At 41.5% G+C, this 14,792-nt stretch overlaps 1 protein-coding gene across 12 annotated transcripts in view; it reads right to left on the reverse strand.

Moving 5' to 3' along the window:
- SLC4A4 (solute carrier family 4 member 4) overlaps positions 1-14,792 on the reverse strand; it is a 378,301-nt gene that overhangs the window by 118,258 nt on the left and 245,251 nt on the right. For all 12 annotated transcript variants that reach the window (XM_089301672.1, XM_089301671.1, XM_089301675.1 and 9 more), the window contains 1 exon segment: positions 2,822-2,979. In XM_089301672.1, the coding sequence (XP_089157798.1) occupies positions 2,822-2,979 (158 nt within the window).

The raw sequence follows: 14,792 nt of genomic DNA on the forward strand, positions 1-14,792 counted from the left end.
TGAATGGCAAGAAGGGCCCCTAAGTATACAGATGCCCACCCAGCTGGCAGTCCTCCAGTCACACGTGGAGGCTAAGACAGCCACCAAGTAACAGTGTGGATAGAAATATGGAGACTCGGCCGGCGCCGTGGCTCAATAGACTAATCCTCTGCCTTGCGGCGCCGGCACCCCGGGTTCTAGTCCCGGTCGGGGCGCCGGATTCTGTCCCGGTTGCCCCTCTTCCAGGCCAGCTCTCTGCTATGGCCCGGGAGTGCAGTGGAGGATGGCCCAAGTCCTTCGGCCCTGCACCCACATGGGAGACCAGGAGAAGTACCTGGCTCCTGGCTTCGGATCAGCGTGGTGTGCCGGCTGTGGCACGCCAGCCGCGATGGCCATTGGAGGGTGAACCAACGGCAAAGGAAGACCTTTCTCTCTCTCTCACACACTATCCACTCTGCCTGTCAAAAAAAAAAAATAAATAAAAAAAATAAATAAATAAATGTGGAGACTCTACATATGAAGGGGAGGTGATACAATCAGGTTCCCTAAAAGGTATTGAACAGTAATAATGTTTATCAGAATAATGGCAGTAATAATAACAACACAACTTCCTTCCACATTAAAAAGCAAAAATGACTATCAAAAGATGTGCACAAAAACAGACATTCCTGGTCTCCCTGCAGTACAACAGAGCAGCAGGCACATCATGGCCCTTGGTGGGATGCAGGCACAGTCCCTCTCCAATGACTAAAGCATTCCTTGTGGGATTTCCTTTATTTGATTTCACAGGATGCAGGCATTGTAAATGGCCCCACATTATGCACCACCGAAAGATGCTAATGAGACTCCCTACTCCGTGATTACAATTTGCACTGGTTGGGAGGGTAACAAATGGATAAACTACTTCCTGGAAAAATGTTAACATGTGAGGATATATTGCTCAGATTATTGCCCTGAAATAGTTTTATGATATTACTGAATTACAGTCCCTTGAATGCCTTGACTCCTCTTGTTAATGCAAATGAAGCTGTATTTCACCTCTAGACCACTTCAACCCTCCAAGATAGAATAAAAAGAGAAGGAGCAGGACGGGAGCAGATGATAAGAGGGATACAAAAATGAACATGATTTGCTACTCAATACATGCATGTTATGGTTAAATAAAAAGCTTTTGAAAGTATTTTTTTATTTGTAGCTTGTAAAGAAAAATGGTAATAAAAATGAAAAGGCAGGAGCAATTTTCTTTAACACCACTTGGCATGTTTTATTCTTTCAAGCCCGGTACAGTTCGTCCAAAGAGACATAAATAAAGCCATAGGGGCACTGAGCTGGCCTTCAGCCATTATCTGAGTCAGCTCTTTGCCAGGTGATTGCTCTGAGAGAACCGCAAGGCTCTGCTGGAATGCTTTCAAGCAAAAAGCTAAGATACAAAAAACACAAATCATGATAACCCCATTAACTGAATAAACCGTGATCATCTCTTTCCACTGCTATTTGTCCAATGACTGGCCTACAGATGATATTTTAAGTGTCTAAGGAATATAAGAATAAGTTTAAAAATACCCAAATAACAAGGAGCAGTGGCCTATAAGCTATGAATTGAGAGGTCTTAGAACATTTTCTAATATTCCTCCTAAACTGGCTCAAAGCAAACCTTAAGCCTCTTCGCACTGCTGGTCAATGATGCTCAGACCTGAGAACAATGGGTAAGACTCATAGCCCTTCTGCTCATGTAGGAAAACCTATAGAAAAGAAACAGTCACCTGCCCTTGTCCCCTGAGACCACAGAAAATACCCAAACGGAAGGTCCTTTCATACAATCATTTTCAGACGTCAGTCTGAAGAGCACAAGTTTCTCTCTGAACCCTTCTTCAGCACAAGTACTAAATGCTCTCCCTAAGTCAAGCTTCCTGACTCTGCTGAGCTTAGCTTCCAAGGGACAGATGAAGATGACTTCTAACCTGCAGTGCTGTGGACTGAGCACACAACTGTGAGAAAACTAAAAATTTATGTAACACGACACATTAACTGTGAAGTGTACAAAATGAAGTGTCCAGCCTGATGATTTTTACATAAATGTGCTTATAGATGGATGGATGGACGTAGAAACCACTGGGGACTTTCTGATAAACACAGAACACAGTGAAACCATTCATGATTCCTGAACCTTGGGCAATTAACTTAAACTCTTAGACTCAGTTTCCTAATCTATAAAACCTGGGCACATAGTTTGTACTTTAGAAGATTATTGTAAGGAGTAAAGAGAATAGCCCATGAAAATAAACTGATACATTGCCCAAAAAGTATTATAATTGCTATTGTTATTACTATAAAAGTGCCAAGTAATATTTTCATCTTTTTAAACATTTTTGTTAAAATAAAGAGAACAGATTTCATGTTCATAGGTACAATCCTAAAAACATCAATATTCCCTTCCTTCATTCTTCTCCCTCCCTTCCTACCTCCCTCTCTCCCTCTCTCTCTTCCTTTCTTCTTTCCCTCTTTCTCTTCTGACTTTTGTGAGAACATATTTTTAATTTACTTTATAGTCACAGGCTTAATGCTCCACTAAATAAGGAGTCCAATAAGTAAGAACTAGAAAGATACTGTTCAGCAGGAAACTAGACTAGGGCTATAAACAATAATCAAATCCCAACATATCAATTTCACTCATGAGTACCAACTAATTTCATAGCATAAAAGTCATACTTTGTCATTTTTCCAATTCAATCTCCATTGTGCTTGCACTGGATGTATCCTCAATTCTATCAATCTCCATTCTGAGAGGCAGGGATTTCCCTACAAGCACACTGTAGACCCAGCAGGTCTGAGAGTCGCTTACCTTGTGGGCACAGGCACCTCAGTCAGGGCACCCAGCATGACAGCCTGCTGTAGCCGAACAAAGGCAATGAAAGGAGTATCCAAGAAGTCAACCTCCCCAACAAGCACGTTGGAAGCTTCTGCATCACGTGGCAGTTTTTTCATGAACTTATTTTTCAGCTGCATGGGAAGAGCCAAGAAAACACAACTTACTTCCAGAGAGCTGAACAAGAGGAGACACTCATGTGTCTATCGCTCAGGGGAAATTTCTTTATAGGAGTATATACACAACAGGCCCTAGCTAACCACTTTTACGTTTAACCATTCTATTATAACAAACATTTATATATACCTTGGATTAAAAAATATTGAAGGTAGGGGCCGGCGCTGTGGCGCAGCGGGTTAACGCCCTGGCCTGAAGTGTCGGCATCCCGTATGGGCGCCGGTTCGAGACCTGGCTGCTCTCTTCCGATCCAGCTCTCTGCTATGGCCTGGGAAAGCAGTAGAAGATGGCTCAAGTCCTTGGGCCCCTGCACCCGCATGGGAGTCCCAGAAGAAGCTCCTGGCTCCTGGCTTCAGTTCAGCACAGCTCCGGCCATTGTGGTCAATTGGGGAGTGAAATATCAGATGGAAGACCTCTCTTTCTCTCTCTCTGCCTCTCCTCTCTCTGTGTAACTCTGACTTTCAAACAAATAATCTCATGATTTACATATAAAACAATGTATAGTACAACTCCATTCACTCAGTGGAAACTTGAGAGTTTGCTATAAGCCAAACAATGATCTAAGTCCTAGGACACAGAGATTACATGTCCTCCCTAGGTCATATTCCTGCAGAGGAGACATAAAGCAGGACTTAAAGTAGTGACAAATACTAAGGAAAAATAATACAGGTAAGGGTACTGTTTCAGGCAGGGTAGTTGGGGAAAGCCTCTGAAAAAAAAAAAAAACACACTCAACATTGGAGTAAGGGTACAAGTCATGCAAAGATCCAAGCAGAGAAAAACTCTAGGCAATGAGAATGGCAAATCCAAAGCCTAAAGACAGGAAGAGCTTGGCATTTAGAACGGTAAGAAGTGCTGAGGTTGGTGTTGTGGCACAGGCTTATGCTACTGCTTACAACAACAGCATCCCAGTTAGAGTCCTGGCTATTCTGTGTCCCATCAGCTTCCTGCTAATGCCCCTGGGAAGGCAGCAGAAGATGGGCCCAAGCTGCCCATGGAGGAGACCAGCATGGAGTTCCTGGCTCCTGTGGACATTTTTTAAAAGGTTATTTTATTTATTTGAAAGAGTTACAGAGAAAGGGAGAGGGAGAGGGGGAGGGGGAGGGGGAGAAGCTGAGGTCATCTGAAGCCAGGAGCCAGGAACTTCTTCCAGGTCTCCCATGTGGGTGTGGGATCCAAGGACTTTGGGTATCCTCCACTGCTGCTTTCCCAGGTGCATTAGCAGGGAACTGGGTCAGAAGTGGAGCAGCCAGGACTTGAACAGGCACCCATGTGGGATGCCAGCACTGCAGACCAGTGATTTAACCCACTATGCCACAGCACCAGCCCCTAGTGTGGCCATTTGGGGAGTGAACTAGTAGTTGGAAGGTTGGTCTCTCTCTCTCCCTCTCCCTCTCCCTCTCTCTCTCCTTCCCTTCCTCCCTCCCTCCATCACTCTGCCTTTCAGATAAATAAATAAATCTTTTAAAAAGGAAAAGAAATCAACTGCAGTGGGAGTTGAAGCATCAAAGGACAGGAAGTAGCAGCAAATGAAATTGCACAGGGAAGGGAGTACCAGGACACAAGGCTTTGAGGTTATAATAATTTTGGAAATTATTTTGTTTTGCTTTGTTTGAAAGACAGAGAGAATAGAGGGAAGGGAAAGAAGAAGAGGAGCTCTTCCTTTTATTGGTTCATTCTCCAAATGGCTGTAACAGCCAGGGCTGGGCCAAGTTGAAACTAGGAACCCAGCACTCAATCCAGTTCTGCCATGTGGGTAACTGGGACACAGCACTTGAGCCATCATCTGCCATCTCCCAGGGTGTGCATTAGCAGGAAGCTGGGGTCAGAAGCAGAGCTGGGACTTGAAGCAGGTACTCCGAAATGGGAGGTGGGCATGCCAAGCAGCATCCCAACTGCTGTGCCTAATGACCACCCTTGACTGGTGAAATGTTTAAGTGGGAGTTGCCCACCAAAGTCCAGGTGGAAAGGTGGGAAACATGAAACACTATGACATTACCTGGGTGGCGTGTAGATAAAGAAGAGGAGTAAGACTGACACTCTGGGCCACTTTACCTTTTACAGGAAAAGGAGGAGAAATCAGCAGAGAACACTGAAGAAGAGCAGTGATAAAAAGGAAAAAAACACAAGACTTCACTGACAGTCAGATGAAGAAAGTACTCAATAAGAAAAGTATATTGGCGGAGCCCTAGGCTGCTCAAAGTTCCAATCAGATTAGAACAAGTGAATAAACTTGGCAAGATGGAAATGCTGGGGATCTCAACACGAGCTGCTGCAGTGGAAACCAGGGTACCCAGCAAAGAAAGAATGGTGAGGAAGTGGACACTATCTCAAGATAATTATTTTGAGAAACACTGATACCAAGGAAAGCCAAGAAATGAGGATGCTGGTGGACGAGGGCATAAAATAGGGAACTATTACAAATGGGAGATGTTACAGTGTGAATGAGAATGATCTACAGGACACAGATTAATGCTGCAAGAGAGAGAGGGGGTAACTGCAAAAGCAGCTCAAGCAACCCTAAACCATTAAAAAGCAACATCTACATCACAGATGGAGGAGTTCACTTTACTTGGAAACACAGAGTTTACCTCCCCTGCCCAGGCAAGGCAGACTATGTGGGTACAAAAATGGGTGATTTGCGAGATCTGGCAGCCAGGTGGGGGACAATGAGGGCTTCTGAGGACTTATATTTTTGCAGTGAAATACAAGTGAGCTGATGGTGAGGAGGAGGGTGGCATGCGGGGGATTGAGAAGAGAAGAGAAGAGGTGTAAAGTGGTTTTCCTGGAGAGTGAAGGTTGCTTAATACACTTTGAAAGTTTATCTCCTAGGCCCTATTCTTTCCTACAACTCAAGAAAAGTATTTGAATAATCATGGGAAGATGAAGATAAGAATTCTGCAAGACCACAGAAAACACACAGACTTCTCATACATGCTTAGTATCCAACATAAATGTCCCTCTCTTCAACTCAAAAGTGGCAGTGAACTTAATATTCTCTGTCATGGATGGTTGCTTGAATGGGAAGTGGCAGGCATGACCCAGTTTTCCCTGTTAATAAAAAGGTTACACCAACATTTTGTTTTCAACTTCCACTTAAGAGTTCTCAGTTAGGAAAAGAAGGGACATGGGAACTAATTCCTATAGCTCCAACACCATCAGCAGCATAAGATTTTTTTCCCTTTAATTTTGCACTTTTAGAAAGCTATGGGGCAAACACAAGGAACTTACAACTAAGAATTTAGTGGAAGCCAAAAGGAAGCAAAGGCAACATGTATATTCTTACAGGGTAGGAATCTAACCTCTTTGAAGCAGTAAAGAATTTTCCAAAGTTTCTACAACTAATTTCTCCAAGAAATGCTAATATTTTCAAATTCTTTTTATATCTTACAGATATGAAAAAATCAGCCATGGGAAAGGTTTATAAACATCAAGTTTCCACAACTGTTACTGTCAGCTAAGGAAGCTGCAGGAACAAACGGTTCTCTACAACTCAGAGTAGATGGCAGGTATGGCCAAGTGCCCAGGCCTATGCACAGCAACACTGCTAGAATGATCTTCCTCAAACTCCTTCCAGAAAGAGTTCTCGTTACCAAAACAGAGCACAAAGCTCAATCATCATCTGAGTTTACTTCCCATTCTCTTTAGCAGACTTTTTGCTCCAGTCAGGCAAATATAATCCCCTTCTGTTTTATGTACTTCTGACCATAATCCCCTTCTGTTTTAGTACTTAGCCTCCCACACTCATTATCAAAAAGTATCCTTTCCTCATTTATACCTTTTCTAAACATCCCTCAGAGCTCAGGGCAAGACTTCCTTCCATCTCAGCCCACTTCCCAGGCAACTTCAGAAGCACTCACTGATGAGTCACACTCTTGTCAAGGTGTAAATATTTTCCCATGAGTAACACGAGTGTAAGAGCAGTTTATTCCACGTTGTGCTGAACCACTGCTTCGTACACAGTTCATCTGTAATAAATATTATGAACAGAAGCAACAGGCTCTGGAGCACTCAAAATTCAACCAGAAGACCATCAAACATCCCTCAAAAGCTCAATCTAGGCACTACTAATTCAATCTGGACCTGCCGTAACAACTAACTTACAAAGCACTCAGGGTATTGCAGAGTTGACATGCACTTCCACAGCATAGCTCATTTGTATCGTGGTACCTTTATGAAGATTACTGTGCCCATACTAGAGAACTAAAAGTACATTTTAAGGACAAAATCAACTGTGCTCTCCATGCTTCAAAGGGAGACAGCTGTGAAGGCAGGTTCCTTTAGACATCTCAGTCTGTCTTTGTGGAATACTAGTGTCTGAAAGAGAAATTAATAGTTACTCTAAAGTAAGGTTGTGTGGTGCTGGAGGTACCCCCGGAGCTCAGTACTTGGATGGCTCCTTTTGTCTACATGCACTGCCTGGGTGACCTTGCCTAGCCTCGGGCTTTCAAAGCCTCTCTTACACACTGATGACACAAATTCACATCTTCAACCAGGACCTCTTCCCCAAACCCCAGACCTACAGCACGTCAACTTCCATTACTAACATGCAATTCAAGTATGACAGGTCCAAGTGGTACCCTCTGTCAGTCCTTCCAAAACAGCTCCTCCTGCTTGCTGCCCTACTTGGTGAGTGGCAATTGCACTGTTCCACTGCTCAGATCCAAAACTTCGCTGTCCTCTTTAACTCTTCTCCTTTTCTCCTGCCCACTGTACAGCAAATCCTATCAGTTATCCATTCAAACTCCAACTGTTTCTCACCACCTTCGCTGGCACTATCCTGGTCCCTACTAGAATGAGCTTCCTCTGGATTACAGTATGGGCTTCCTGGCCAGATAACCTGCTTCTGTCCTTGACTCCCAAATGTTCACCAAGACAGCTGGAGCAGACAAACCAAGAGAATCATGTCACCCTTTTCAAAACTGCATTGGCACCCATTTCACCAAGGGAAGCCAAGGACTCAGGACAATCTCCAAGCGCCAGCATTATCTGGCTGCCCAACAGCTCCCTGGCCTGCCTTCCATCTTCTCTGTGCCCAACAGGCGGACTCTGTGTCCTCCCTCAGACATCCCAGGCCTCTTTAGCACAAGACCTCCACATGGAATCTCCCTCCCTCTCTCCCTCCCTCCCTCTCTCTGGATCTTTGTTTAAAAGTCGTCTTTTCAGGGCCAGCATTGTGGCATAGCAGGTAAATATACCTCCTGCAATACCAGTGATATGGGACTAGTCCATGAGAAAGATTAGGTTCAGGAGCTGGAGGCCACTCCCCATCCCCCAACCACATAATCTCACCTGTATCCACCCACTTGTCAATCAGACCATGTAACCACTCCCCTTTGGAAGTAGATGAGAGGCCTGGAGAGTGCCGAGCCTGCCCTCGCTTGCTCTCTCTCTTGCCTGCTCTTGCCTCTGCTCTCTGGCTTGCTTCCTCTCTCTCATGGACCCCTGGAATGACTGGTATGAAGATCCCCATTTACACTTCTTGGCCTACTCTCCCCTAATAAAGCCCTCATGTTTCTGTGTATCTTTCTCACTTTCTAAATAAACTCTAAACCTTACCATTCTGCATGCTGTGTTTGAGTCTGTGCTTAGAATTCTCTAAGTAAAAGGCAAGAGCTTGAAATATTAATTTTAGGCCAGCTTAGCCCACAATACTGGCATTCCATATGTGTACCAGTTTGTGTCCTGGCTGCCCCGCTTCCAATCATGCTCCCTGCTAATGCACCTGGGAAAGCAGCAGAAAATGGCGCGAGTGCTTGGGCCTCTAGATGAGGTTCCTGGCTCCTAGCTTCCATCTGACCCAATACTGGTCATTGTGGCCATCTGGGAAGTGAACCAATAGGTGGAAGATTTCCCTCTGTGTGTCTTTCCCCCCTCCCCCGCCTCTGTAATTCTGACTTTCAAATAAATAAATAAATAAAATCTTAAAAAAAAATCACCCTCTCATCACAGAGGTTTCCCTGGCCATACCCATTACAATTTAAACTCCCTTCTCCCACAAGCACTTCCCACTCCTCTTTCTACTTTAATTTTCCGCAGCCTAACATACCATGTATTTTACTTTTTAAAACTGTCTGCCTCCCTACCAGCACATAAGCTTCCTGGAGGCATGGGTATCCATCTAGTTTTAGCATTGTATCACTAAGTGCCTACAAGAGTGCCTAGAGAGAAAGGCTCAATAAATAGTTGCTAAAATAAATGGTGGTTATTACCTCACCTCTCTCTAACAAGCTTTCCTAATTGTCCTCTTCCAATAATCACTTCTGCACATCCCAGCCAGGCCACATAAATGGACAAAAGGTCCAAATATAGTCAACCTCAACAAATTCCTTCCCTGATGAGTGATTTGCCCAAAGGATGGATGCATAACCCATGCAGGGGCCAAATATTGTGGGAAAAAATTGATAATTTTAGATGTCAAAAAATCAACATTCTCCTGAGATTATTCCCCACAACATTTAAAAGACATGTCCACAGCACTATCCACACCAGTAAAGAAAGAGGTCAGCAACCAAAATGAAACCAACAATGAGAGAGAAAGAGAAATTGCTGAGTCTCCAGTTCTAATCACTGATGTTCTGTAACTTCTCCAAGAATTCTTCCCTACATCAGCTACTAAATCTCCTTTGGGCTTCAATTAATTTGAAGTATATTTATATCCACTACAGAGCCCTGATACAATAGAGTGTATGTCAAATATATCTGAGGAACAGCAAGTTAGACAAAATCAAGTAACTTTATACATTACAGACTTTACCAGAGCCTTTAATATTCCTATGTGCCTAAAAATGCTTTTTCTGTCATGAGGAGATATGGCACATTATAGAATTAAATAATATTAGGAAGTCAGAGTTGAAGCAAGGTTCTTCTCAGGTCAGAGTTAAAATCTCAGGGCCAGCGCTGTAGCGCAGCAGGTTAACGCCCTGGCCTGAAGCACCGGCATTCCATATGGGCACTGGTTCTAGTCCCAGCTGCTCCTCTTCCAATCCAGCTCTCTGCTATGGCCTGGGATAGCAGTGGAAGATGGCCCAAGTCCTTGGGCCCCTGTACCCACGTGGGAGACTAGGAAGAAGCTCCTGGCTTCGGATCAGCTCAGCTCCGGCCATTGCGGCCATCTGAGGAGTGAACCAATGGATAGAAGACCTCTCTCTCTGTCTCTACCTCTCTCTGTAACTCTGTCTTTCAAATAAATAAAATAAATCTTCAAAAAAAAAAAAAGTTAAGATCTCTCCTCCTTAATTCTGATTCATCAAATGCTAATTCACCCACCTCTGTTCTTTTTCAAGTACCCAATAATATCTCATGAAAGAAAAAGTACTGACTGAAGTTTGAAAATCAACTCTGGACTTTTCAAAATAAACTGTAAACAATAACAAATACTATGAAAAAATATAAATATTAAACAAAAAGGTAAAGAACAGATTCAGGAATTACAAAAAGCAATAAAAGATAATGAAAACAAGAAAAGGATTTAGGGCTTTCAAATGAAGGTTGAAAACACAACAAACTCATCTGGATTGAATTCCAAAGATAGTGTGACATTCCTTTCTTAAAGACGATGAGTTGCTTTTCCAAGGGATACCCAGCCTAGATTTTAGGCAGGGTCAACTGAAAGCACACACCGAGGGAAAAAAAATCACTTTAGCCCATCTTGATTTCAGAGAAATGGATATCTTGTGAAGCTACTATCATTAAAGGATACTTAGCTAGCTCATAAATTCTGTGATCTTTTTTTTTTTTTTTTTTGTCTTTACCAGGTTACAATATCAGCTGTAAGAATTCAACTGTGTTTTTTTAAATAGCCTGCATTCTTCCTTCCAGAGTAAAGATTTGCCAAAATTGCTTAGAGGTATACTGAAAATTTTTTGTTCCATGAATATTTACTCTTAAAATTTCTTAACCTTCCTTACTTTCTAAGTGGTTTTCTGTTAACCCAGTGATCATAGTATAGGCATACCAAAAAACTAGAGATTTTGAATGGATAAAGTAGAATAAGTGGGCTGATTATAAGAGGTAGCTGACTTGAGTTGATGGCTCTGTTTGATAATAAGAAAGTTATTCACATACAAGTGATATGCATCACACATAGCTAATTAAAAAGTCAATTTTCTATAGTCAGCTCAGGTCTTATAATCTCCTGCACCCTTTAATGAAGGCAGCTTGCATTGTTCAGAATTTACACATGGGGACTCATCATTATGTAACTGCTAATCACTGTTAACTGGCTGGAACTTCCACTTGGTTTACTAGTCTCCTATCATCACCTCGGAACTACAGCATGATCAACACCTGGTAAGTAGGTCCAGGCTATCATATTATTCCTTAGTGAATAGGCAGAAATTTCAATCTTACCTTCTTTTGCCCTGCCGTTTTAGCACATTAAAATAATTGTATCTGTAATAAAGTACTATTTGTAAGCAAGAATACTTATGATTTGTCCCCTGAATTTTATGAATTAAAATTTGATCTTTAGTCTATTCAAAGTCCTTGGAATAAGTGATATTTAAAAATCAACTAAGCTTGAGATACTCATTCTTTTTACATATCTTATATCTGTTGCTGCTCCCTTCTATATATTCTCTTTTCCACTCCATGGGGATGATTTTGCTTTCTATCTATACTTACTCTCAATTCACAGTGCCTCATGTGCACATACTAACATCCACCTGTTTTCCTGGGCAAAGAACTTAGTGTTCTTTCTTTTCTTTGTTTCTTTTTAGCTTATTTTCTTTTTTTAAACTGATCTCCCCCTGCAACACACATACACCTTTGAAAATTGCCAGCTCTGCCTACTTCCCAAATAAAATCATCTGGTAAGATCAAAGTCTTTCTAGGTTGTCCTAGTACCATACTATTCCATTGCAGAAAGAATCCATATTAGTTGCAAAGTAGGGTTACCATAGCTACCAATTTGTTCATGATGGTCTCAGTTATCCCATTGTCTTGGAATAATTATTAAAGTACTTCCTTTCATTCTCAGAAGTGCTTGGGCTAGAAGAAAAGAATATAGCCACTCTACCTTTGAATTTAATTCAGATTAGCTCTTGGGCAGTGCCTAAGATACAGTGTATAAGAATGGTCTGTATTATCTTACGACTTAAAGAACTAAGGGCTAGCACAGTGGCATAGTAGGCTAAGCCTCTGCCTGCAGAGCCAACATCCCATATGGGCGCCAGTTTGAGTCCCAGCTGCTCCTCTTCCAATGCAGCAGAAAAAGGCCCAAGTGCTTGGGCCCCTGCATCCATGCGGGGGACGTGGAAGAAGCTCCTGGCTCCCCTTATAGCCATTTGAGGAATGAATCAGCAGATGGAAGACCTTTCTCTCTGTCTCTCTGTCTGTAATTCTACCTCTCAAATAAATAAACAAATCTTTAAAAAAATCAAGGAACTAAAAAATATGAGTAAGGATCTAGATCAATCAGGTTCTTAGTAAGTTCATTCTGTTTTCTTGGTATGAATTGATTCATTTATTAGATATACAAATAATAATATTAACTTTTAAGGTTAGGAAAAAGTATTCTCTTAGCTTATCATATTTCTGCATCTTCCCATTCACTTTCTCTGCATCTCAGGAGAAGCAGCCAATTCAGTGAGTTTGACAAATTCAATGGGACATCTTTTTTTTTACTAATGTGAGGGGTATAATGCCTTGAAGAAAAAAAGCCAGTTGACTGCTTTCCCTTGCAGCAAGACCACAGAATGGAAAAAAAAAAAAAAAAAAAAAAGAAGAAGAAGAAGAAGAAGACAGGGAGAGACTTGAAATTTTCATCCATATGACTAGATAACAGACCCAGAGTCTATTTCCTAGGTCCAGTTACACAGTTACATTTCCTTATCAGAACAGGTGCCTCTGAGCCCATGAATCCCAGAATGTGTATGTGAGTACCGTAGGCTTGAAGCTATGCATCTGGTAAATTATATAAAAGCTGAAACCTAGCTTCTAATTAGCTCAATTTTGGACTGAATATCAATTAATATGGCCTGCCCCCAGCTTAAATACCAGCCAAAAATAAGAGAAATAATTTCTTAAGGATAATAGCATCATACAGAGTATCACATTATCTCTACTATTTATATATTATATCTGACATTTAATCAGAAATTACAAGGCATACTAGTAGACAAGATCAAATGACTGAAATCTGAGAAAGAGAGAAGAAAAACAGAAATAGAAACAACCTTAAAGGAGAGCTACATATTGTAGTTATCAAACACAAACTTTGAAAAAATAGGAATATTTTTAACATGTTGATTGCAAGTTTGAGAACTTCTACGTAATCTATTTAAAAAATGAAATAATAGTCCTAGAATTTAAAATATACATCACTTGTTAAGTCAAAATTACTCATCATATGAAAATATGACATATCAAGACATGTAGAATGCTGCTATTTGTATTGATAAAATTCATGATCTTGGGACCAGCACCATGGCTCACTAGGTTAAGCCTCCACCTGCGGTACCAACATCCCATATGGGCACTGGGTTCTAGTCCCAGCTGCTCCTCTTCCAGTCCAGCTCTCTGCTGTGGCCCTGGAAGGCAGTGGAGGATGGCCCAAGTGCTTGGGCCCTGCACTCGCATGGGAGACCAGCAGGAAGCGCCTGGCTCCTGGCTTCAGATCAGCGCAGAGCCAGCTGTAGTGGCCATTTGGGGAGTGAACCAATGGAAGGAAGACCTTTCTCTCTGTCTCTCTGTCTATAACTCTACCTGTCAAATAAAAAAAAAAAATCATGATCTTAACTTGAAAAATTACAAAAGAAGAAAGGTTAAATTTAAAGTTCAGTGATCTAAATCTATATGTTATGTCTCAAAAAGAATAAAATAGCAAATGAAATTCAAAGAAGAATTAGTAGAAAGAAGAAAAAATAATAAAAATAAGAAATTAATAGAAAACAAATGTTCAATTCTTACTAAAATCTCAGTGATAACTGTACAGATGTTATCCTAGTCCACTGGTGTTTACACATGTGTTATATAAACAATATATAACAAATATATATTGAATATATAAAATATTCAAATATAGCAACCCTGCTCACATTATGAACTCACACACACATGCACACTTTTTTTTACTTTATTGGACAATTATACTATACTGAATTTTTTTTAAAAATAAGTAACTATTTAATTGCAAATCTGGCATACATGTAGTACCACCTTGGCAGAGAACCCTCAAAGGAACAAAGGAAAATGGAAAACTAAAATTATGCTCCGCAGCCATTACTCATAAAGACTTTTGTAAAGATGGGAAAGAGTTAAGAGGCAAGATACCTAATAAGATATAAAGAAATCAAGTATACTTTCCTCAGGTTAAAATTAGTCTCCAACAAGAGCCAGCTGAATGAACAGGACATCATAAAGCAGTCTTGTGAAAAACAAGGAGGCAATTCTGAAGAAGGTTTAAACTACCAAGAAATCTATGTAGCTATTGGGTACACAACCATAGTCTCAAACTGGGAAACTAGGAGAAGGAAGGCTGTCGTCCAGTGCATTGCCTACAGTCGGCCGTCATGGTTTAAGAAAGCTGTCCTTATCTCTCATCCTCCCCACCACCTTCCAGGTGCCCACATATTACACACCTAGGGAAAAAGAGGGCTGATCGGAGCTAACCAAATTCCTAGACGATGAGTCTACACTAGCTGTGTCCTGGGCATCAGGACAATAGTTCTCTTGGAACACTGCATCGTGGCCTTTCTTTGTGGTAGAGAAGGAAGAGTCATGATTTAGGTTTAAGTTCCACAGACAAAGAGCAGGCCTTGTAAGAACC

The sequence above is a fragment of the Oryctolagus cuniculus genome, chromosome 8, assembly GCF_051225735.1.
Source record: "Oryctolagus cuniculus isolate XC-2025 breed Fujian yellow rabbit chromosome 8, ASM5122573v1, whole genome shotgun sequence".
NCBI classification, from domain to species: domain Eukaryota; kingdom Metazoa; phylum Chordata; class Mammalia; order Lagomorpha; family Leporidae; genus Oryctolagus; species Oryctolagus cuniculus.